Source organism: Chamaea fasciata, unplaced genomic scaffold (assembly GCF_029207755.1).
Source record: "Chamaea fasciata isolate MVZ Bird 193981 ecotype frontalis unplaced genomic scaffold, bChaFas1.0.hap1 SCAF_6, whole genome shotgun sequence".
Taxonomy (NCBI): Eukaryota; Metazoa; Chordata; class Aves; order Passeriformes; family Sylviidae; genus Chamaea; species Chamaea fasciata.
In genome coordinates this window covers 35524569-35548112 of record NW_027094091.1, presented here as the reverse complement: position 1 = coordinate 35548112, position 23544 = coordinate 35524569, and the positions used below count along the sequence as shown (strand labels likewise).

The 23544-nt window shown below is 36.1% G+C and overlaps 1 protein-coding gene across 3 annotated transcripts in view; it reads right to left on the bottom strand.

Annotated features, from left to right (window-relative positions):
* GLRA3 (glycine receptor alpha 3) overlaps positions 1-22469 on the bottom strand; it is an 81343-nt gene extending 58874 nt beyond the window's left edge. For 2 of the 3 annotated variants that reach the window (XM_066185947.1, XM_066185948.1), the window contains exons 1-2: positions 22351-22469; positions 912-1039 (exon numbers count right to left, since the gene is read on the bottom strand). In XM_066185947.1, the coding sequence (XP_066042044.1) occupies positions 912-1039; positions 22351-22469 (247 nt within the window). Of the gene's footprint in view, positions 1-911; positions 1040-22350 lie in introns of those variants that run through there. The other variant, XM_066185949.1, reaches the window with a different exon arrangement.
* Between the last annotated feature and the right edge of the window lie 1075 nt (positions 22470-23544).

Here is a 23544-nt window from a genome sequence, read left to right as displayed (position 1 = left end):
TTTATATTCTGGCCAATTTAAAGACTGATACCTTATTTAAAGGTTCCTTGTTTTCAAAAAAAAGAATAGTCAAATTTACCTAAACTTCCTAGACCATGAAAGTTAGAATGGATGGCGTTTTTCTGTACGGTATTTTGCATATTCATATGAAAATATGGGTTTTGTAATCCTTCATTAAATACTCTAACGTGCCTGAGTCTGGATAATATGCTAAGACCCTCAGGAGACATAGTCATTCTGTTTGCAAACTCTGCTGTTTCAGTCTTTGAATCTGCTTTGTTTTAATTGAATCTCTTTTGTGGTAAGTGTGTAATAGGCACATGCCAAGACAAAATTCCATGTATTGAGAACTTGTAATTTCAGTGGAGAACTGGGAACAGGGAAAAGAACAAGATGAAAGATGGTCCTTTTGGCATTTCAAGGCACAAATGAGACCCAGGAGTGAGGAATATAATTTGGTGGTGGAATTGGTAACTAAGAAAAGCTGTCTTGAGTTTGATGGTCAATGTCATTTACAGACTCTTTGGAACCAGACAGATATGAAGGTTTGGCCAATCTTTCACAAAACTTGCTTTCCATAGTGTTTCATGCTATGGCAATACAAGGTAGGAATCTGAATCCATCAGTAAACATTTCAGGAAAGGAAGGGAACTAACAAACCATGTTAGACAACACAAATCTAAGGATAAGGTATATTTACGAAAAGCCTGCAATTGGGCAGCTGTGAAAGTGGCAGGTGTAGTGTGTATGGCCATTGAAATGAGCTGCCATACACACAAAAGAAAAGCAAAAGAAGGCACTTTTTTTTTTTCAGTGAATGTCCTTAGTTTTCATTTTTGTTTCAGAAATTGCAGTTTTGTGAGCAGTAATACTGACATGCTGAAAACCTTAAAGTTTAGTTTTGAAATTACCTTTGAAATTTGGTCTGATCCTCGCATCATAGCCTGACATCCTACCCATTAGCTTATCCAGGAAATCGGATGGCGACATTGGCATGCTACGAGATCTTGCACTGTCTGTTTCCTTTGTGGCTACCAAGCTAACAGCAAGGAAAAACAAACAAACAAACAAATAATTGTTAGAAGTTTTGTTAGCAAAACATTGATTTTATTTACTCAATCATAGTTCATTTTTCTAGGAACAGGAAAACGGGAAAACTAAGACAGTCTTTCAAGCTAGTTAATGCTTCAAAAATAGTAGCAGAGAAATTGAAACACTAAGTTCTTTCTATATCTGTCATTTAATATATAAATTATATTCTGTTATGCTGCACAGTTATAAGTTACTTCTTCCTCAGATCTTCTGAAGATTAATAACACTTTCAGTCAGCAGTAATCAATATAATTATCACAGAGTTAAATAATATCATCCACAGGAGTAGCTGTGTATGTAGAATGTCATATTTTGGAGTCTGTTCTGAGATTGATCTATTTTAGGTGGGTGTGCTGTGATAGAAGCCTGGATCAGAAAAAAAGAGAAAAAAAAAGTACTAAGGATTTTGATTAGAATAGTACTTCTATCATCAATTTTTGTTTTATGTTGATATGTAACCATAATAAAACAGATCAGTCTCTTGGCAGGTGATATTCTTTACTGTTGTCTTAGTTTCATTTTCTGTTAAAACAAAAGTGACTGCTACACTGGGTTAAAAAAACCAAAATCCTAACAACTTACTGAAGAAATTATTTTAGGATAAACTTTTCTTCTCAGGGCTACATGACAAATGCCATCTCCTATAGCTTCCTCTTCATATGCACGCAGAACTCCCACTGACATTCTTAAGTGTGTTCTGCACATGCTTAGAGAGGAGAGTAGTGGCACTGTGATCAGCCATGGGACCCAAAGGAAGAGTCTTTGTCTTGTGGAACAACTCTTACTTGAGTGCTGTCTAACACACTGGAAAAATAATCAGAAAATACATAAATTTTGAGTAATATTGTGAGACATGGTGCAATTGAACCCAATTGTGGCTTTTGGAGTCTCAAAAAAGATAAAGAACTTTGCATATTTGTGCTGAATTAAAGTCAAAAATCTGTTACAGAAGGACTTAAATCTCTTTTACTTACCCAATTCTTTGTCTCCATATCAATTCACTCTTTTAGAACTACTTAAATATGCTTTTGTTTAGATGTAAACACAAGGAATGATGTATACACTTTAGGAATTTTACTGACTTATAAAAATGTTTAAACTTTGCTTCTTAGCACTTCTTAGCAATGGAGGGAATATCAAAATGGAAAAATTCCATATAGGTATGTATGTATGTAGAGGCCATGTGAAGCACAGACTGAGAGTATAATTTCTTTCTTTTCAAGACTCTTTTACACAGGATGTTAAAAGTAACAGTTTTATAGAAACTTCCATTTAGAAAGTCTGCTAAAATTTTTGTCTTCAAGTTTGAAATTTGGATTTATTATCTTAAATAAAAACAGATTTCATATTTGTCCTTGAGAGTTATAAATTTGGGCACACATAGAATATGAACATAGAAGCCTCTAGAATGCTATGGATTGCTCATATTTCAATTAAAAATGGAAATTAAGCTTAATGGAATAATGGAATAATGGAATTAGTGGTAATGTTAAGTCAGAAAGTTAAACTTTATCCTTGCGTTTATTTGCTTAGCTAGTGTTCATTCTATTCTATGTGTAAGTTGATTTATATATTCTTAAATTGTTCATGAATTGATAAGTTGTTGGGTATTTCTAAATTGTTTTGAATATTTTGGTATCTCTTTCACTAAAAAATGTTTATTTACTCTCCTTCAGTAGTTAACATAGTTCTTTATTTCTTTCCATAGCTGCAAAATGTATTTCCGTTTTTGAGAAAGTAAGTATTCAACATATTCTTTTTATAGTTCAGTTTGAAATTATCCTATTGCCATAATATTCATTATCAATCATTCTGAATGGATCTGGTTCATCACATTATTACAACTTGTAGTGATTAATGTTTCTGTAAAACATCACTTATGTCTATAGAGCAAATAAAATACAAGGGTCAGATTACCCTTTGTTGGGTATTATCCACTTTGAAGGCGAATTGAATTACTGTGTGTATACACTTAGTATATACACTTAAACACTTAGATTTCTTTCTAGTAGTCTTCTATAAAGAATTTACATTTCTATTTTGTAAGTATATAAAATTTCTACACTACAGGATATACAATGCTATATTTTTATTCTTAGTATGCATAAATTATCCAGAACACAAATATAGAAAGGCCCATTGTTAGCTTGAATATCATTTTCTGGAAGGGAAAAATTTGTTTCTTTCCTTTTTTACTTCACTGAGCTTTTTGTACATCTTTTCTTGTTGTACTCGTAGTACTTGCTTTGCCACGGAATAAAGCACTTTGAAATTAAGGTAACTATTTCTGACTAGGAAAAATAGTAATTGCTGTGACTGTGGATTTTCTCAGTGACATTTAGCATTTCAAATTTATTCACATTTTCATATGATGGCATCATTAATATTTGCTTTCATTAATCAATTTTAAGTCTCAGAATATCTTGAATAATTTAGTGCCTGCTTATGAAAAGAATACATTCAGCATAATTAATACCTTTTGTATAAAGAAAAGTCAGCTGTAATTTGTACCTAAATATTTTTTCAAGGAATGCTTTCCCTTTTACTGAACTTGGGGTGTAATGAGTAAAGGCTGGTTGAGTTCTGCAGAATTCTGCCATTTTGATTTAAATTTTATTGAAAATATGTCTTTCAAGAATACTGTTGGAAAAATAAAAATTTCATCAATCAAAACTGACATGTGGAATACTTGTCTAGTTAAAAAGGAGCTAGACTTGATAATGTAGTAAAACCCAAGTAAAGCAGTGGATTTTAGGAAGGGATTTTTCGTTTCCAGATTAATTAAAAAAATTACTCTGCATGGTAAGGGCTCTTCAGTTTTATTGCATGCTGTCTCTGAAAGCTAGGCCTCTGGCTAAGGGGTAAGAGGAGGCATACTCCTTTCATGAACTAAGAATTGAGTTTCTTTTAGTGTTAATAATGCACGTAGATTTGTCCTTGATACACAACTATTGCATAAGTCCAGGAATGGCTTTGCGTGCCTCCAGAGGGAATTCAGTCTGACCTGTCACAGTTCTTTAAAGAGTTTGTACATGGTTTTTCTACAAGGCGGGATTATAAGAATTTAATATCAGCAAGGATTTTAGTATCAGCAAGGTACAACGTGTGTACCAAGGACTTGTGTTTAGCATGAAGTCATTATGTGACTTTAAATTACTGAGAAAGAAAGCTGTACACTTTTTTCAGAGGTAAAAACTTCCCATTTCTGAATTCTTTTCCTGGAGAGAGATTATAACCTCATAGTTTTCTGGTCTGTTCATATTTTGTAGAGAAAAGTTACCAACAAGAATGCTCTCCCTGGCAGTGATTTTGAGTTGTCATGTGAGCTATTGGCAAATATTACTAACAGTTATAAGGATTTATACCATTTTCCAATTTCAGACTTAGAACAGTACTTGACTTCAATTTCCTGGATGTATCGTGAACATTTTATAATGTAAATTAAGCCTTCAGAAGCAATTGAAAAGAAATTTGATAACTGAACTTGTGGACAAGAATGAAGAAAAAAATAATAATATTAAAAGATGCATTCAAAAATGATTTCTGACCAGAAAAATTTACATCATCAAAACTTAGGGTAAGAATTTTTGTTTCAAATAAGTTGTCACACGAAACCAGATGATCAGAAAATTAGAATCACAAGGACTATAATTACTCCTGTCTCTGGTCTATTATGTCCATTAACTTATTTTTTCACCTAAAATCTGAGGACAAATGAACTTTGCATAAATGCCTTGGAGCCTTCAAGTTGCAATTTCAATCACTGAGATAGGAAATTATCCTAAATCACAAGTGCTTACCTACAAAAAGTCATATTTGGATCAGAAACTGTTGGGTCAAGCTGAAGATATTCAAGTGGGATATAAATGTTAAGAGAATAAGAAGCAGCCTGACACAGACAAGATGCAGCTTCTCTAGATCAGCTACCACATCCTAGATTTCAGAAAAAAACCTACTTGTAAGAATGGTGTTCAGCAATGTCATCTATTATCTGGAAAGAAAATTGAAAACAATTGGTGGTTTAAAACTAAGAAATGCAAAAAGAATTGACAGAGACATAAATTCTGATGATGTGAGGAAAACAATCTTTTTTGTAAAGTCAGCCTATTGAAGGAGAAGTGTTTAAAACAATTAGAGGAAGTATATTAAGAGATGTATGAACTGGGAACATGGGCAGCGTTGGAGATGGCGATGAAGAAGGACTCAGAATTCCTCAAACAACTCAGCAGTGTTGTGGTAAAGTTCTCACTGCACTACTGTGTTATCCAGTGGTGCGGAAAGATTGAAAGAGTGAGCAGAAGCATGAAGGTCACTTATTATTTTATACGATATTAATGAGACCAGTTCTGGGATGTTGCATCAAATTCCATGTCCGAGTTTTAAAAGGACATTAAAGCATTTGGAAAGGTGCTGAACAAAGCCACTAAACCATGACCTGAGAGTTAGGGAAATTTGCTGCAAGCAAGACTGTAAGAACTTAATCTGATAGTTTATTGAAAAAGAGGAGTGAAAAAAAAAAGCTTGATTGAAGTGTATAAATATCTCAAGGCAGCAGAAAATGGTGGACATTTATCTGATGTCCATATCTAAGAAAGGCAGAAGAAAGAAAAATGAGAGCTAGACAAATTCAAATGGGAATTTGGACACACAATTTAATAATATCTTTAGAGAAGATCAAACTGTACCAACCACGACAATACAGCTTTCTGGAAGAAACAATTTAACAAAATATAAGTTATTGTTCTTCATATACGGCTATCTTGGTGAAAAGGAGTGAGTTTGGATATACATTAAAGCTGGCTAAATTCAGATTAAACATTACAAATCTCATGCAGAAAACTTCAGACTGTTAAAAGGCACTTGACTGATTTGAGGAGCTTAAGGAAGGGAAGCAATGGGCATAGCTCCAAGTGTGAAATGATCTCTTCTCAGGGTCCTTCTACACAGAGGTTGGGTTGCAGGCTTGCAGTTGCTGTAATGAGGTTTGCAAGTTACAGCTGTAATTATGGCTCATCTTGCTCAATTCCCCTCACAGCTGGGTATTTGATTTACTAGGCAGTTGTATGAGCATCAACTCCTTGCACAGTAGGGACTTAAGCTCCAGAACGGAAAGTGCACTTGAGCTGTCCATAAACTAGAAGCAGCTTAAAAAATCAGAGGTTGACGACAACTAGGAAAAAGAGAGGTAAATTCTCTGTCTATGATGCACACCCGCAAAGAATAAAGAATTGTAAGCTAAACTATAATGCTGTCATGAAAGCAAATAGATGTGAAATAGCCAGGTGAAACATTAATTTTTAAGAATTAAAGAGTTTAGTTAAACTAGATATTGCTGAAGTAAGACAGATAGACTTCCCTTTTGATAAGCAGAAGCCGGATTTAAGGAACTGATAAATCATGAGGCCTGTCAACTTATGTTTGTGTATTCTGACTAATCAATAGGCTTTGAGAATTACAATGAAATCATAAATCAAATACTCCTGGAAAAACAGGATTCAGTTGTCACACAACACTAAAAGGTAAAAAAGTCAAAGCGAAGAAGATTCACTTACTTCATCATTTTGAGACCCTGCCCCATAAAAAAGACCACCGACCCATTTCAAAGAAGAAAACACACATGCTTAATAGCTTTTGGCTAATTATCATACGAAGCAGGAAATGGGATGTACTAGAGTCATGAATATACATTTGTGGTTTGGGTATTCAATACTTCTGTACACAAAAAGACCCTGTGATCTTCTCTGGGTGCGCATGTGTGTTTGGGAGCTATCCCGCATGCTGCCTGGCGTTGTAATTAAACATACACTTTCTAACTCTAAACTGTTGGAGAGTCTTTGCCCATCATAGATGGATATCGGCATTAGGTCGATACTAATATTTTTTTTAATAATTCACAGGAATAAATTTAGATCAAAATTAAAAGATTTTCTACTTCAGGAAGATGTTTAACACTTTGAGCTGAGATAGATAGCCCTGTGTGTTTCAAGATGGAACTAGGCCTCAGGATGCTGTTACATGTATGACTGTAATTGCAGGTTCTTTTTTAATCCTCTGCTGAGAATATGTTAACATTATTATTGAATCTTTTTTTTTTTAAATAATTGATGCTGCTACAGAAGTCTGAAAAAAAGTACAGTTAACACAGCTCTACAGCCAGAGCATCAAAATCTACACAATTTAAATGGGCTATCTCATCTGTCAGCTGGCAAATTAGTTACCAAGATAAAGCATGGGTCATGAATCTGTGTTCTTCAGAAATGTCTGCTTAAAGTGGGTATGTCTGTGAGAGAAAATCTTTCTCTTCCCTTCCTCCAAAAGAAAATTATTGGGAAAACCTCTTCAAAGGGAATTTACAATCTTCACAAATGTTTCCTTCTCTAAAACATTTAAGGCTGCAAAAATCAGATTGCTTTCTCATGTCATTTTTTTTTCCTGAAGAACTACTGCTTTCTACCTGTAAGTTGTCTCTATCTATCCCAACCTCCTGCACAACTTTACCAAAGCACAAACAGAGGAAAGAAACTTTATACATGAAAGTGCTTTATATAAGCTTCATTTCAAAAGGTGTATTTTCAAAGGTAATTTCAGGCCCACTACCTTTGAGATTTATGTTTGTACTGCAGAAAGTGCTGTTTTTTACTAATTTCCCTCATTTAAACATTCATCTTCAAGGTGTGCTATTAAAAATTTCTTTCAGTGTGTGGTTTCAGCCTTAAAAAATATACATTTTTTTGAAAATATTGAGGAAAAAAAGCAATGGACTACCATTAGCATTTCTATAAAAAAGATTGTATAAGAAGGGCTTAATTAGAACAGTATAGACAAAAGGGAAGGAAGAAATTATATCTTACACCATTTTCTGAGTCTTCTGGTGTTGTTGCTGCTACAGGGAGGTGACAGAGATAAAGGATATGGTGGCTGTAATTAAACCTTCCACTGGAAAATTCCTAGAGAGATGTTTCCAAGTCAAATTTAGGACAACCCTCTCATTTATCCAAATAAGCCTGAGAGAAGTCTCCAGAGTCTCAGACTTACTTTTGAACATAACTGATACAAATTATCTTTGAATTATATGGTAAGTTCATTTTCTCCATTCCATAGGTAAACCACTCATGCATTTATCTTGAAAATCTTACATTAACATCAAGGTACTGACACATTTGTCACGGGGATTCTTTCATCTGATCATAAATTACTAATTTTGTCTCAAACACAACCCATTTAAGTCATTCAGGGAGGTAGAAGGTTTGCATTTCATCTTACAATGCATCCTACAGTGCTGCTACACACACTGTGATGGTCCAGTAGGTCTTTCATTTCATTGTTTAACTTATTCTCTCAGACAGCAAGTGTGGCCAAATCCCTGGAGCAATTGGATGTTGTGTTTGTGGTCCATTCTCTCCAGCTGATGTTTGAATGTTTTTAATGAACTTCATATTAAAATACTTCCCAAAAAAGCTCAAAGGAATTAACTGTACCCTTAGAAAGGAAGGCAAAAACTACAGCCAATATGGATTTAATTCCATCTCCCATACATTACTACACAAAAGCATTTCAGTAAATTAGTTTAGTGGTACTTATTCACTGGTTCACCAGCAATGGTTAGGTGAATTAATCTCATGACTAGTCTCCCTGATTCCATAGCTGTAAGCAATGATGATAGAATTTGTCAGCTTCTAAAACAAAAAAGATTCAGTGTAACCATGTAATTAAAGAGGTCTGCCAGGAAGGAAATGATTCCCTCATTTGTGGTGTTGGATCATCTGATGGTGTCTTGCATTTTGAAAATTTTAGCTGTAAGATCTTGTGATATAAAGAAAGCATTCAAAGGCTCTTCTGAGCTATGTAGACCTTCATTTGGTAGAATTAATGGGGAAAGCAAGCTTTTAATTTTATGAGGTCAGAAGCATAGAATGGCTTTTTTTGTAATGGTAATGTCTCTAACTATCCGATCAACTAATTAAGTAGGTAAAGGACTAACAAGATCAGAGTTTATGGTAAGCAGAATATGCACGCATTAGTTAAGACGTACATAAACCTGACAAAAACACCTTTTTGAGAGTAGAATGTTCCAGCATGTGACAGCTTAAAATAAAAAACAAGAAATATAACAAGAATTATTACTGAAGGCCTCAAGACCATCCAAACTAAAGTTTTTTCTTGTTTTTACAAAAATAAATCCTGCTCTTTTTAGAAAGACAAAAACCGCCTCCAATTTTACACCAAAAAATATAATACATTAATGTGAAGCATAAACAATACTAATTTGTTTTATTTTTGGGGATAAGGCTAAGGTCTTTCCAAATTTTTGCATAGTTTATTACTGAAATGCATTTGTTCAGTTAAGTGGCATGACACAGATATTCTTTTGAAGTCTGATATGTTTAAATTGGCTAACTGAGGTAGCTGTGTCAGAAGAGAAATACAAGTCTCTGTGTTTTACTGCAATAAAGAATTTTAAATTTGGTAACCTTGATGTTTACTCATAAAAAATATAAGACAAACAGACTTTTCTGATTGGAGGCCATTAATCGGCAATATTTATTTATGAAAATCCATGGCCATTCTGGAAACCCAGGAGCTACATCAGGGGGTCACAGCTGCATGGATCCAGTACTGAAAGTGACATATAAAATCATCTGTCACTTCTCTACCCCTCTAGCTCACACGGAGATACTTTCTTCTGAAAACAAATAAAACACAAAATTCATCTCCTTCTCTGAATTATCCTTGAAAGACAAGCTCTTTACATTATCTGTATTGTGAACTCAGGGTAACTGAACTGCTATTTTAGATGCCTGAATTAGACAACATTACCTTCTACTGTTCAAGGTTAATACAAGGAGATAATTTCCTTCTGACTCCTTTGTATTCCCTTATAAAAATAACTCAATTTGAATAATGATTTATTGGTGAATAAATTAATTTCATTCTGAGGGACAAAAAAATAAGTTTCCAGTGGTGAAAGAATAGAGGAAGAGGGTGGCATGTAATAAAGCCAAAGGTAGTAAATGACGGAGAAAGAATTAAGTTTGCAATGTGTTAACAAAGACTGAGATTTCAAGTGCTTTTTATTTTATTTCTCCTAAAACTGACAATATTGTGTTTCTTGCTAATTAAAGATGTGATCTCTTCCTTGTTATAGGTCATAAAATTGACAGTTCTTAGTGCAAAGAAAATGCAGATTTTCCTATCCTGCAATGTTTTAGATAATAATAATTTTGTCAGAACACAGAATTCTTAACTCATGTTTGCCAGAGTGTCATATCAATTAGAGGAACAGAAGCATTTTATCACCAAGATTTTAAAAAGGTATTTTCTAATAAAAGCCCTCAAGAAAATTTTAAATATTTTGGGTAAAATTAGATTTCCACTGATTTTTCACAGTCTAGATTTTTTCTAGTTGCCCTTGTTTTGACTAAGTGCAAATGGTCAGAATAATTTTTCAATAAGATGCTGCAGAGATAAGTAGAGCTGCATCAGAACACATTTTCAGCCAAAGTAACAATACTTAGGTGCAACAATAAAAACCCCTTTCCATTTTAAGTTCACTATCTATTCTTTATTATTTTAGTGGTTATAAATAATAGCTACATTAAATATATAGGGGATTGCATTTCAATGTAACTATTAGAAAAATATTTCCTTTCAGATTTGAATAATTTTTCTGTTTCAGCTACAGAATTGACATTAAATTTTAGTGCTCCTGTAGCTTAGGCAATGGCTACAAGCATTTTTTAACGTTCCTAATACTTTTATGGTGTAATTTTTTTAATTTGCATATATTAATACAGTTGAGAATTCCTCCAGCTCTACAGTCTTCCTCTAGTCATGTTTGTTATGGAAGTAAAATAGCTCGTTAAAGTAAACACATGTTTAACACATGTTAACATAAAGTACATAAATTATGAACTATAGTTTCGAAAAACTTTGGATTGCTGTGGAATATTCCAGCTCTTCTTAACAGAGAAAAAAATAGGGAATAATGAGATTTGGAGTCTTCTGATTAAGTCACTTTGTCATGATCACCATTCTAGTATATTATAGCCTAGATAAGGCTAAATTTATATATATATATATTTGTTTGTGACTTGGTACATATATATATATATAAACACAATGCTTCACACCTTCCTTAGGAAAAAAAATCTCTTAAGGTAAAAGAAGAAAACTAATTTGTCAGCATTTTTCATAATCCTATGGGCAAGGCTTTCTCTCTTCATTAAGATATGGATTAAACGAACTACAGGTTGTGCCTGTAATTTTGCTTTGTTCTGTAAGACAAGTTTATTGTTGCCAGTTTCAGCCATGCAACATGTGAATTAATATATTTTATAAATTAGAACTCTGTTCTGAATATTTTTCATTTTTTTTCCAGAAGCACCTTCTTAATTGTCTTTTAACCTGTTGTGTAGGCTATTTTTATAAATTATCTAAGATCAGATCTTAGTTTCTTGCCTTTTTAAAATTTATTTAGCCTACTTTTGGGGAAGGAAAATCTAACTCAAAGAGGAGTAGAGAATATTTCAAATATTCAAATTTTGACAAACCTCTCACTCTTTCAAGGACCTAATGAATGGGTTTAGGCTTTGACCACTTTAATTTTTAATTAAAAATAGTTAGATCTTCTTCAAATTCAATTAACTTTGTTTTGGTTTGGGTTTTTTGATAGATTGTTCTTGACTAAATAGAAAGGAATATGTTTAAAAACATTACAGAGACTGTAAACCACTTATTTATGGCAGTCTGAACTTGCATTATTCTTTCACTATAAAGAATATTCTGTGTGTTCACTAAATAATGCAGAAAAGTTATTGACATAATGGACAGATTGCAAAATGGCCAAGTAAAATAACTTCTTGAATACTCTATGTTTTTGCACTAGATGTTCTTCCATAAAAGCTGTGAGTGTTGAATAATTACATTTATTGTCATAGTTAATAGATGACTCCCCTAACCAACTTGAACTTGCACAGGAGCTGACTGGTGTCTTTCACCACCATAATGAATGGTAATGCAGCTGATGACAGCGAGGCAACACAAGACTGAAAGGCAAATTAATGCTAATGAGACTGTGAACTGTTGTTTCTCAAGGCAATTCTTCCTAGATCTAGGAAGAACCTGTGAATTCTGCAAACAAAATTTTACAGATTATAGCTGCTTTGTTGATTCTGTATTCAGAATATATCTCAAAATATCCTTCAAATTGTAGATGCATATCACTGAGTTTCTTAGTTCTAATGGATTTTTACCATTATGGGAGTGCCCCCACAGCTTTGCATATATTAGGTTGCTGTACTCTCAACAGTATAAACAGAAACAATGTCCACTGAAATGTACATCTATTGAAGAAATATCTTTCTTGTAATCATAATTAATGGCCAATTAGAATGTCATATGTATTCTGTTCCTTCTTTCTTGTTTTGTTTTAAAAATCTACTTTTATGAGTTGCAAACCCTAATCAAAACTGAAAATGGGTTCTTTGATGTGTTTCTTCTTAATTTTTACTATGCATAAAAATCTTCTCAGAAAATCTTGCAATAGAATAAAATGATTGAGGTTTATCAAAACTAGGTAAAAAAATTGATTTTGAATTAAAACTCCCTATTTGTGAAGACTGAACCACAATTCAATGAAACACTATTCTGTTTGCCTCAGGGAATCTCTGTATCAGTCCTGTATCTTGAGTTGAGCATGTGAGATGGCTGTTCAGAAGATTTGATGTTTTCTCTAGAATAAGTTTGATAAAAGTTCAGTTAAAGAAAAGCTGAATATAGCCTGAAAAGTCTCTACATAAAGTATTTTTTCCCAACATGCTTCCCATGAAATTGTTTATTTTGATTAGCCAGCTAATTATAGTTTTATTACTAGTAAGTCAGAGTTTTCCAATAAGACAAAATATTTCTAGTTGAAAAAATACTGTTTTCATGAAATGGAGTTTTAAGGAAACATTTATTTTTCAATGTAGTTTTATGAAATGCTGGCAGGCTTTGGTGGAATATTGTTCAGTGTCGTTTTTACTTCGCCAGTAATGATCAGTTTTCCAATGTCAATGGAAACTGAAGCTGGAGTCTCAGGTTCTAATTTTCAAAGACTGAACATCTTCCCCAAAGAATTAGCAGAGATTTTTTTTCCTGCTTTCTGCAACTTAAACTTCTTTTTATGCATTGAAAAGTGAGAAAATATTTTCAGAGCTTTGGAATTTGTGAGTCAGGAATGGTGATGTTCAACCAGCCATGTTAATTTACCTGAGATAAGTGGTTTAAGTAACTTTTTCCTTTTTATTAATTCTATCCAGAGTCAACACTGTAATAAATCAGTATAAGACTTTCTTTAACAGGAACAGAGTTGAGCTTCAGGGTGATGATAAGAGTGACAGAATTCATACCACATAATGACAGAACCCAGTATTCCTAATGCATGCACTGAAGCATATTCCTTACGGAATAAGTCAGAGAAAATAATGTGAAGGTTAAAAAACCAGTGCTGCTAGCCTTTCATGCTTCCTCCAAAATTTTCCTGATCCACTACACACATCCTCTTTCACACAGAGAAAGTGGTGTTTAAACTTCCCCTCAGATACATATTCAATCTTTTCTTTTCTAGTCTTCTTTTTGGCAGCATCTCCTGAAATTATCATCCCAGTATTATGAACTTTGTGTGAAGAACTCCAAATAAGCTGAGGGAAGGAAGGGTCATGACCTGAGCTGATCCCCCACTGCCCTCACAAATCCTCCACCAGATGAGTGAGGGGTCCAAGTGGAGCACCCTCTCCCTTTCCAGGGATCACCATGAAAACACTGAGGACACTGCCTGTTTCCCAAACAGTGTTAAAAGTTTTATTATGTGCAAGACCCATTTTCTCCTGAAGGAGTTATCCCTGTTGAAAAGGAACAAGAAGAGCATTCTGTTAACTGTTATTTAGGGAATCTGAACAAGTGCCTTTGTGCTCACATTTTAATTACAGATGAAAATTTGAGCACTCTGGATCCAAAGATACGTATAGAGAAACAACAGAAATAGGTAAAGAGATAAAGAGATATTCTGAGAGTTCATTTGCAGAGTGTTAGAATTTGGGATAAGTTTTAAAGATAAAAGGTAAAATTTTAGCATATATATGGAGAAACTTCCAAATAGTATTTTTAATTCCAGCTTCTCGCTGTATTGTACTTTTTGTAATCATAGATTACTGTCTGAAGTGAGAACATTTAATATTCATTTTTTGTGGTAAAAACTTGAAATACTATGTTCAAAACAATTGACTATCAATTTTCCATGTACGAAAACTGAGGGAAGCTACAAGATACTTTATTCTACTTTAACTCTTGCAAATTAGGAGTTTAAGCAAACTGATAAATCTGCTTCTAAAAAAAAAAAAAAAAAAAGAAAGAAAAGAAAATTCTATCCAGAAATAATTCTTTCTAGCAGAATGAAGCAATGAAAAAACCCACTATGGATTTTTAAAAAATGTCTTTTAGGGAATGGATTCCAGATATGATTCTGAAATCTGCCGACTTTTAAGATAGTTCTGATACTGCTGAGTCACGAGTAATGGATCTGACCCAATAGCTTCAGGGAAAAGTCCCACAGATACACACCCCTTCAGAGAAGTTCTCTATATGTGCTTAGGCAGAGAACTGACATTTACCCTAGAACACAAGTTAGGCACAACTTCGCTGTGCGAAGTCAGTGCTTTAGTCATTATTGATATCAAAGTGTTTGGTTTTGCCAGCAATTTACCACTTTGTGACATTTATTTTGTGTAGTAGGGCCCTCTTAGCCAGCACATATACTGTTCACAAACCTGGAAGTTTAGTTGGTCCCTGAAGATGGAGATGTCTTAGCCTACATAGCCCAGAGAATGGACTCTCCTGTGGGTTACTGAATCTAATAAAGGACAGTGCAGTTTTGAACCCTTTATGAAATGATAAGACTTAGCAGGACAGAAACTGAGGATCTTTTTAGAATTTGAGTCCCACTGTATGCCAGAACATTATAAACCAACTTTTCACAAAACAGTCCCTAAGCTCGGCAGTCCTCCACTAAGATGTAAAGTCATAATAGCTTTAAAAAGAAAAGAAAATAAATGTTTGAGAAACATGTTGGTATAACTGTATAAGGTAGGTATACCTATACCTGAGTGTATGAGTGGTTACTTGTGAAATTAAAATTAATTAAAGTGTTGGTAAAAATCATACAAAATTGTAAACAGCCAATTTTGTAGAAAGTCATCTGTGAAATTGCATATTCTGGTACTTGTGGATCCTCAGAGATGCTAGGATTATGTTAGGTTCATATTTTACCTTTCAAAATTCAGAAAGGGTGAATGTATTCAGAATGTATTTTATAAGGAACTGGAGATAAACTCTAGACATAGTGGAGTCTTAACGTAAAGTTTACATAGTATATGAAGCCTTGAGCAATGGTGTGAAGGGTAGCATAAGCCAATACTTTTTTAGATTAAATGTGTTTCTATATCTATGCACCTTATATCAAAGAGGGAAAGCAAGAAAGAGCAAAATATTAAGAGAGTAGGTGATATAGTTATTACTACAACTTGAATTTTAATAGAGGAAAAAAATACAAAGGAAAAATTAGAGTTTGCTTTTTTTAAATTTCATGCCTGTTTTGATTTTGCTTATGATACTTTTCCTAAATTAGTTTTAACTATAATAATCTCATGCAGGTTAATAGCAATTAACTCAACCTAAGTAAAGGTTTGAGAAAATTTAGTACTCCTGTGTTCTACTCTATTGTTTCAGTAAAAGAGCCTCGGGATAATCTGCTGCCTTGCTTTTTCCTCTAACCGGTTATTTGTATTAGTCAGTAGCCCCACTACTTAAGCAGCTCCACTATTTCAACAGCCCCATCAATGACCATTATCATTTCAGACCAGAGTGTTCTTGAAATTTTCTTCCTTTTCTGTGGTCTCAAACTGTTTTCCTTGGAAACTGCATTTTGCTAATGTTTCATGTCACCAGGAAGAGACTTCAGTAATAACAATATCAAAGAGGAGTGATCTTCCTTAGGGAAGTTCCTACCTAGAAATAGCCCTGACCCTTCCTGCTGTCCCCACTCATTTTGTACATCAGTGGTAAGCCCAGAGAAGTAACAGGGTGGTATGTGGTATAAAATATATAAAAAACGTTGGGGTGTGGAGTCACTCTCCCTGCAGATGGTTAATGAAAGATTGGGCATGGAACTTATTTCCATGGTCTAGTTGACATGGGGGTTTTCATTCATAGATTAGATTTGATTATCTTAGAGTTCTTTTCCAACCTGATTGATTATGTGATTCTGTTCATAAAGTTAAGTGTGGATCAGGTTTATTACCCTGTTTGCTATTGTATTCAATAATGTGTATTGGAGCAATTCATTAGACATCTGACTGGAAATGTAATTATGAAATGCATTCTTTTTCTTCTGTTTCGGACCTGCATTCTTGTTAAACATAGTTTTTTACTGTGTATTTTTCTGCTCTCTGAGATGTTCCTTTTTTGCTGGTAGTTATCCTCAAAAAGGTGCCTTTTATTTGACCTATTCATGATGACTATATATCAGTGAAAGTGATCTCTTCTGTTTCCTATGTCCCTTCATTATTCTTTCACTAAATATCATGAAGTTTAGTAGGAAAAGCAGCAAAGAGGACAAGAAGCAACACCACACTAAAGGGCTCTTCATCATTCATTACTTGAGAAAAGCTGATTTGCAGGAATAATTCCCTATAGGTATTATTACATAATACTTAGGTCATTTGAAGCCTGTATTATGAGTCAGTTTAAACAAGAAGCTCTAATCTTGTAAAATTTTTCATTTTTTCTGATTGTCATTATTCCTAAGATGCCGGGACAAAATTAATCTGATGGAGGAGCTATTACATTTATCACCATACTGAAGCACAGCACTTATCTCACAATATTACTTGCTTTCAGTTGTTATCATCAATTGGCCAGGAATGAATTAAGAGAAGTAAGAAAATGTCACTAGCACTGTAAGAATTGACAGATTCGTGGTTTTAATTGAAATTCCTGTGTTATTTAATTTTCTTAAAGGGTATAAATACTATAAACACAAAAATATATACATAATATATAAATATATAATCCTTTCCTGAAATTATAAAGATGGTAATAACTTAGAAAAATAACCAGGTTCTTATAGAAATAAAGGATGGATAGCTAAAGCCCTAATCAAATTTGTACTCTTGAAGAAACTCCTCTTTGGCACAAAGGGATTTCAGTGTTTTCAGTGGTATAGCTGAAATACAAGAGAAATTCAAATTGGTAGAGCTGAAATACAAGAGAATTTGAATTATATATTCTTGGTCACAAAACCCCCTTTTGTGAGTTTTGGAAAGTACAGTGCTTCCCTAAAGGTACTTGCTCTAAAGGATGCTTTCCTCCTCGACTTTTAGAAGGACCCTTACCACAGGAGTGTGACTGGCTGGGCTCAGTGTGGGCTCGAGTAACTCAGCTTCAAAACAGAACTGTTTGTATTTGTTTTGTAGAACCCTCAGCAGGGGTTCACCTCTCTTCCCTGAGGACTTCTTTCTGTTTCTTTTAACTGTGTTTTTCCTTTTTTTTTTTTTTTTTTTTTTTTTTTTCACGCTCAGAAGTGCTGGGCAGATCCTCGTGGTCTCTGCAAGAGCTAGAGTGCAAGCATACTTTAACTGGGTTTTGCACCTTCATAACTTTGATTGTGAGCCTGACCTGCTGACCTGACCCTTTGGCTTTGACCTTGGACATACCTCTTCATGACCACCTTTGCCCATCCCATCAATTTGAACTTTTGAACTGTTCTTCTCCCGCACGAGTGCTGTGGGACTGCAAACTTTTATGGCAGAATCCTCTTCCTTCCTGTGTTGCTGTGAGTCTGAATTTCCAGTTCGCCTACCCACCTACCCTTCCTTTGCTACTCCCTGAGTTGTGCTAAGTGCTTTTCATTGGACCTGGAGTCTGTCAACTGATTTATTCCACAGAAACTATCTTTCAGTTTAAGTCTGGGCTTCTGAGGAAAGGTGGTGTGCCTCAGTGCTGTCATCTTGCATTAGTAGATTTTCTTTTACGCACTTTTTTTTTCACATCTTGATTTGAACAGACACTTTTATTTCTTGAGTAGCGTTGTAGGTCTAATTATTAGCATATTAATAAGCTACTGAAGCTTCATAAGAACACCTGAAAATTTTTATTTTCAAAGATGTTTGTGATGCTATGTCAGATTTAATAGTTTTTAGCTGTTGTATTTTTTCTCTTTCACTATTTGAAGGAACTAATCCTGGCTTAAAGGAGAATGACTTCTACTTCTTATAGCTATTCACCTGAAATCAGTTTGCAATGAAATGCAGGAACAATTTCAAAATCAGTTAACCATAAACTCAGATATGCCCCAAAGTTAGGTTATATGGAGGTTTTTCCCAAAAAAAATCTAGTATTTAAGAGCAATTATCTGTGTCTGTGATACTGTTTCCTTCAATGTAAGTCCATTGGAGAAGTGAAAACAACAAGGAAAGAGGCAATAATCGTAGCATGATTCTTGGTCTATGCTAATATGGATAAATAAAGAAATACACATAGGGAGAATCTATTTTACACTTCCCCAGTGCAACCTACCTTTTGATCCTGTTCTTTCCCCATACAGAGGTCTGCATATAAAATATATACATTTCACCCATTAAGGAAAAAGCAAATCCCTGTCAAGTCCCTGGCAGCAGTGTTCTAATAGATGAGTGCTGGCCTCCATGAAAGTTCCTTAGCTGTTATGAAACTGGTTTTGACTCCCAAATCTGATCTTCATACTTACTTTACAAATATGATCTTGCTTTCATCATGACCTCTTGGAATTCAGGCAAAGCCAGAGGATTTTTTGTTAACACCGTTATTTTATTGAAAACTCGAAAGAATTCTCAGCCTCAGATATTATAACTTCAAACTATATCTCAAACTATATTCTTTCTTTAGTAGAAAATTACAGTTATTTTAAGGCTACATTACATTATTTTCCCTAGATTTTACCTCTTTTTTGCACCTAGACCCTCTTGGTATCACACTCAGGCTCGAACTGGCAATAATATTAATAAGTAATTTTTTTCTTTTTATTTTGGGTCTAATAATTGATTTTCTCTCTATCCTCAAATATATTGAATAAACCAGAGTGTTAGGTGTTTTAGCCATTGTTTTTCATGTTTAAAATCTATTAGTACTTTTTCAATATGTGTGTTAATCTATGACATAACAATACAAACATGTACAATATTATGAAAGACTATGGATAATCACAGAATCATTAAAGTTGGAAAAGACCTCAAGATCATGAAGTACAACCTTTGACTGAACACCACCTTCTCAACTTGACCACAGCCCTAGGTGCCATGTCCAGTCATTTCTTGAACACCTCCAGGGATGGTGACTCCACCACCCCCCTGGGCAGCCCGTTCCAATGCTTGACTACCCTTTCCATGAAGAAATTCTTCCCGATATCCAATGTGAATCTTCCCTAGCACAGCTTGAGGCCATTTCCCCTTGTCCTGTCACTTGTTGCCTGGGGGAAAAGGCTGATTCCCACCTGGCTACAGCCTCCTTTCAGGGAGTTATGGTGGAAAGCAGTAAGGTCACCCCTGAGCCTCCTTTTCTCCAGATTAAACAACCTCAGCTCCCTCAGCTGCTCCTCACAAGACTTGCTCTCTAGACCCTTTCCCAGCTTCATTGCTCATTGCTCTTTTTTTTTTTTTGTACATCTTTCAGAGATCAAATTAATAACTAGATCCTACAATGACCAATACACATCTAGTTTCAGTCATAAAAATTTGAAGGATCTTTTGATGTGGAATGAAACATGAATTATTAAGAAAAAAATCAGGTGAAGATTCTTCTTGTGAAGGATGCATCCTGAGACTTTGCTCATTAAAATTGCAAGTCTAAATATACACTGAGAAACATCCTTTTTTCTATCTTCACAGGCAGATAATTTAAATATTAATTTTAAATAGCCTTAGGGCTGTTGGACAAGTAATGAAGGCTTTTCTTGTTAGTTTCATTCAGTTTTCTCATACAGCCTTCAGTTTCTTAATGAAGAGTGAAAAACTTTCAAAGTTGCATGATGTAAGAGAAGATAACATCATTTCTTCCAAAATGTGTGAGCAAGTATACCAGTTAAGGTTAGACTATTCCTAGAAATTCATAGCATATCTATCTTCTCATCAAGTGTTATATAGGTGCTAAGGCTGGAGTCTATGTCTAACAGAGACTGGAAGGAGCATTCTACTGTTCCCTGTTCCCTTTGCTCCAATGGAAATCATTTCATAAGACTTAAGTTGGAAAATAAATAGAAGTAATAGCTGCAGGAGAGTTGAGAATTTTACAGGTTTAAATATATATTTATTTATATTTTTATTTTTATTTTTTTTTTTTACTTTTTCCGCCCCAATTTTAAAGCATGGAGAAGATTCCTAGGTGTTTTGAACAGACTCAGGTTTCTCATGTATTATTTCTAGACCTAAAGTCATCAGCAGTCTCTGTCTTGAGATTGATATGGAAGATAAACATGGATCCTGAGCAGCTTTCTGAACTCTTTCTCAAACCATATAGTCCTTGTGCACAGTAACCATGTTCATTATCATAAAGTGACTATGAGCAAAACACTATTACAATACCACAGTTATCTGGACGTTGAAGAGAATAGTTTGAATTTATGCTAAATAGGATATCTGTATACATTTGGAAACAATTCAGTATTAGTCCAGATATATGTGATGCAAAATACCTGTATGCTTTTGATAACTAACTTTACAGCTTTTTTTCCCCTTGGAATAAATGCTTTTTTCTTGTTAAAATACAGGATGAACAATTCAACAGTAGGATAGCATTTGCATGTAATATTATGCAGAGGAAAAATAGGTTCCGTAAGTACATTGAAATAGAATAATAATACCATAGTGCTACTTGTATTGCCTACACTACATAAGTGTTTGGTCACCTACACAAAATTTAAAGTGCAATATGCATGCATTGACTCTTTTCTTGCAGTGTCAATCTCATACCATGTGACCAAGTTTCTTAAAATCTCTTTCTTTTGGCACAATTACAATAAAATCACATTATAAACTATTTATGTTACATACGTTGATACAAAGGATGTTATTAAACTAACTTCAAAAAGGAAATATTTGCCATAAACCTGTGAGCCCCTGTGAAGTGTGCCATCATTGTGGGGCACTACATGCTGTTGACTTAACATCATGGTTATAAATCCCTTACATGTATAATCCCCAAACTCTCTTCTCAAATTTAAGTTTCCTTTTTTTTGCCTTTGTTAAATAACAGTGTGATTCTTTAAAAAGTCTGGCACTGTCATGTTTATTATATGCCATAGTTTGTTTATTGTGAAATAGAGCTAGAATGTTGATAACAAGCATGGCTATCTACATTAGCAGTGAATATATGATGACACTGAAGTCTCTTTCTTTACATGTGTGATTTTTCTTTTAAAGTTTTCCCTCGTGGAGGACTCAAGTTCATTTTAGCCTGGTATCACCACACTTCCAGAGCTATGTGTTAAAAGAATGCTTACATTGATATAATAACATCACTTTACCCAGAAAGAGTGTGCTGGGCAGAGAAAGCCGTATGAACCTCAGTCTTCTACTCAGGTCATAATTTATGGATATGTTGTCATCTTTCATAATACAAATCCTAGACCGTTGGTAGTATAGCAAATGCTCTCCCTCTTAAAGGAACTTCTGTAGACCATATCCTCTCTTCACTCAGCTAGTGCTTTTCTCTTCCTGCACAAGACTTCTGACCTAACGCAATCTGTGATTTTCTTTTTGCTGAAAAGAACTGACAGTAATAAAGTCTATATATTCCCAATTCAGATCATCTTCTGTAACTTTTACATATAGACACTTTGCACCTTAAAGATTTTCAATATCATTGATGTTACAATTCCTGCTAAAAACAGTGATAAAATTCACAGATCTTATAGGGAAACTCTATCTGCCAGCAAGTGAAGGAAGTACACAACCTCCTGCTTGTAAAATGGAAAATGAGATTCGGGACAGCTCAGTGTTATGAAGCCGTTCAGGAAGCGTGGAGATCACGCATTTACTTTCAGTGCCCACAGCCTGGCTGCCGGAGGTAGCCGGGCGTTCGTGGTGAGGAAAGGCGGTGACCGCGGCGGCTGTCCGCACCCGTCCCGGGCATTTCAGCTGCCCGAAACCCGGGAAGCGGGACACCTCTAGTTCTCCTAAGAAAGCAACTCACCTGAGCAGTACCGCAGCTTCCCACAGATAAAAGCCCGAGACAGCCGCGCGGAGGTACCCAATCCGGGCCATGCTGCTGGGAGACGCGGCGGAGCCCGGGAGCGGCGGTGTCGGAGGCATCGGAGGGGCTCGGCGGCGCGGCTCGGCGGGCTCGGGCGGCGCGGCTCCCGCGGGAGGGCGGGCAGCGCCCCAGCACCCTGGAGAGCTCCAGCGGCTCCTCGCCCGCCGCCCGCCTCAGCGCCCGGCGGCCCCCCGCGCCCTCCCGCTGGGCCCCGCCGCGCCCGCCCCGCCGCTCGGCATCGCAGCCCAGTGCGAGCCTAATCCCAGCCGCGGCGGCGGCGCGGAGCCGCGGCGGCGGCGGGTGCCCCCCTGCCCGCTCGCCTGCCCCCGGCTCCTGGCGGCAGCCGATACTCCTCCGCCGGACGCATCCCGGGCACGGGGCGCGGCGCGGCCGGCGGCGGGGCGGGAGGGACGCGGGGCGGGGGCCCGGTACGGCCGCCCCCCGGAGAGCGCGGCCGGCGCGGAGGGCGCGGGGCGGGACCGGGCGCGGCGGCGGCGGCGGCGAGGGGGCGCCCTGGAGGGGCTGCCCCGGGAGCGGGGGATGCTCCGCCGGGGCCGCGGGTGAAGTCTGCGCTCAGAACGGCCCTGCCCGAGCGCCTTCGCTCCCGCGGGCAGAGGGGCGGCGGAGACGATGCCTGCACGGGGTAGCCACCGTCAGAGAGGTCGGGTGGACTCACTGAACCTCGGGTCTCGGGAAAGATTGGGAGCTTCTGCTTTGCCTGTAGGTCTGGTGGTAGGCTTTTTCTTAGGAAATGGGTGAAGAGGGGTGAGATCCATCTCTGTATTTCAGTCTCTTCTTTGAAAGTACGGTGCTGATTGACACAGAAGAAGTATATCCTGTTCTATTTGACTTTTTCAGACAAGAAAGATGATCTAGAGCCATAGGGTGGACTAATAGGGAAACCCACTGAGTCTGAAAGTTTGACTGGGAAGGAGAGTGGAAGGGATTATGAGAAGGAGCAAGGGAAAGAACGTCTTTAGAGGGAAACTGAAAAGTTATTCTTGAGAACAGGGAGGGGACAGAGAATAAGGTTACAAGTACAGGTGGCAGTAGAAAAGTGACATGATTATATTTATTGTCAGAAAAACCAAACATTTCAGGCAAACCAGGGGCTGCTTTCCTTAGCAAGGGTAA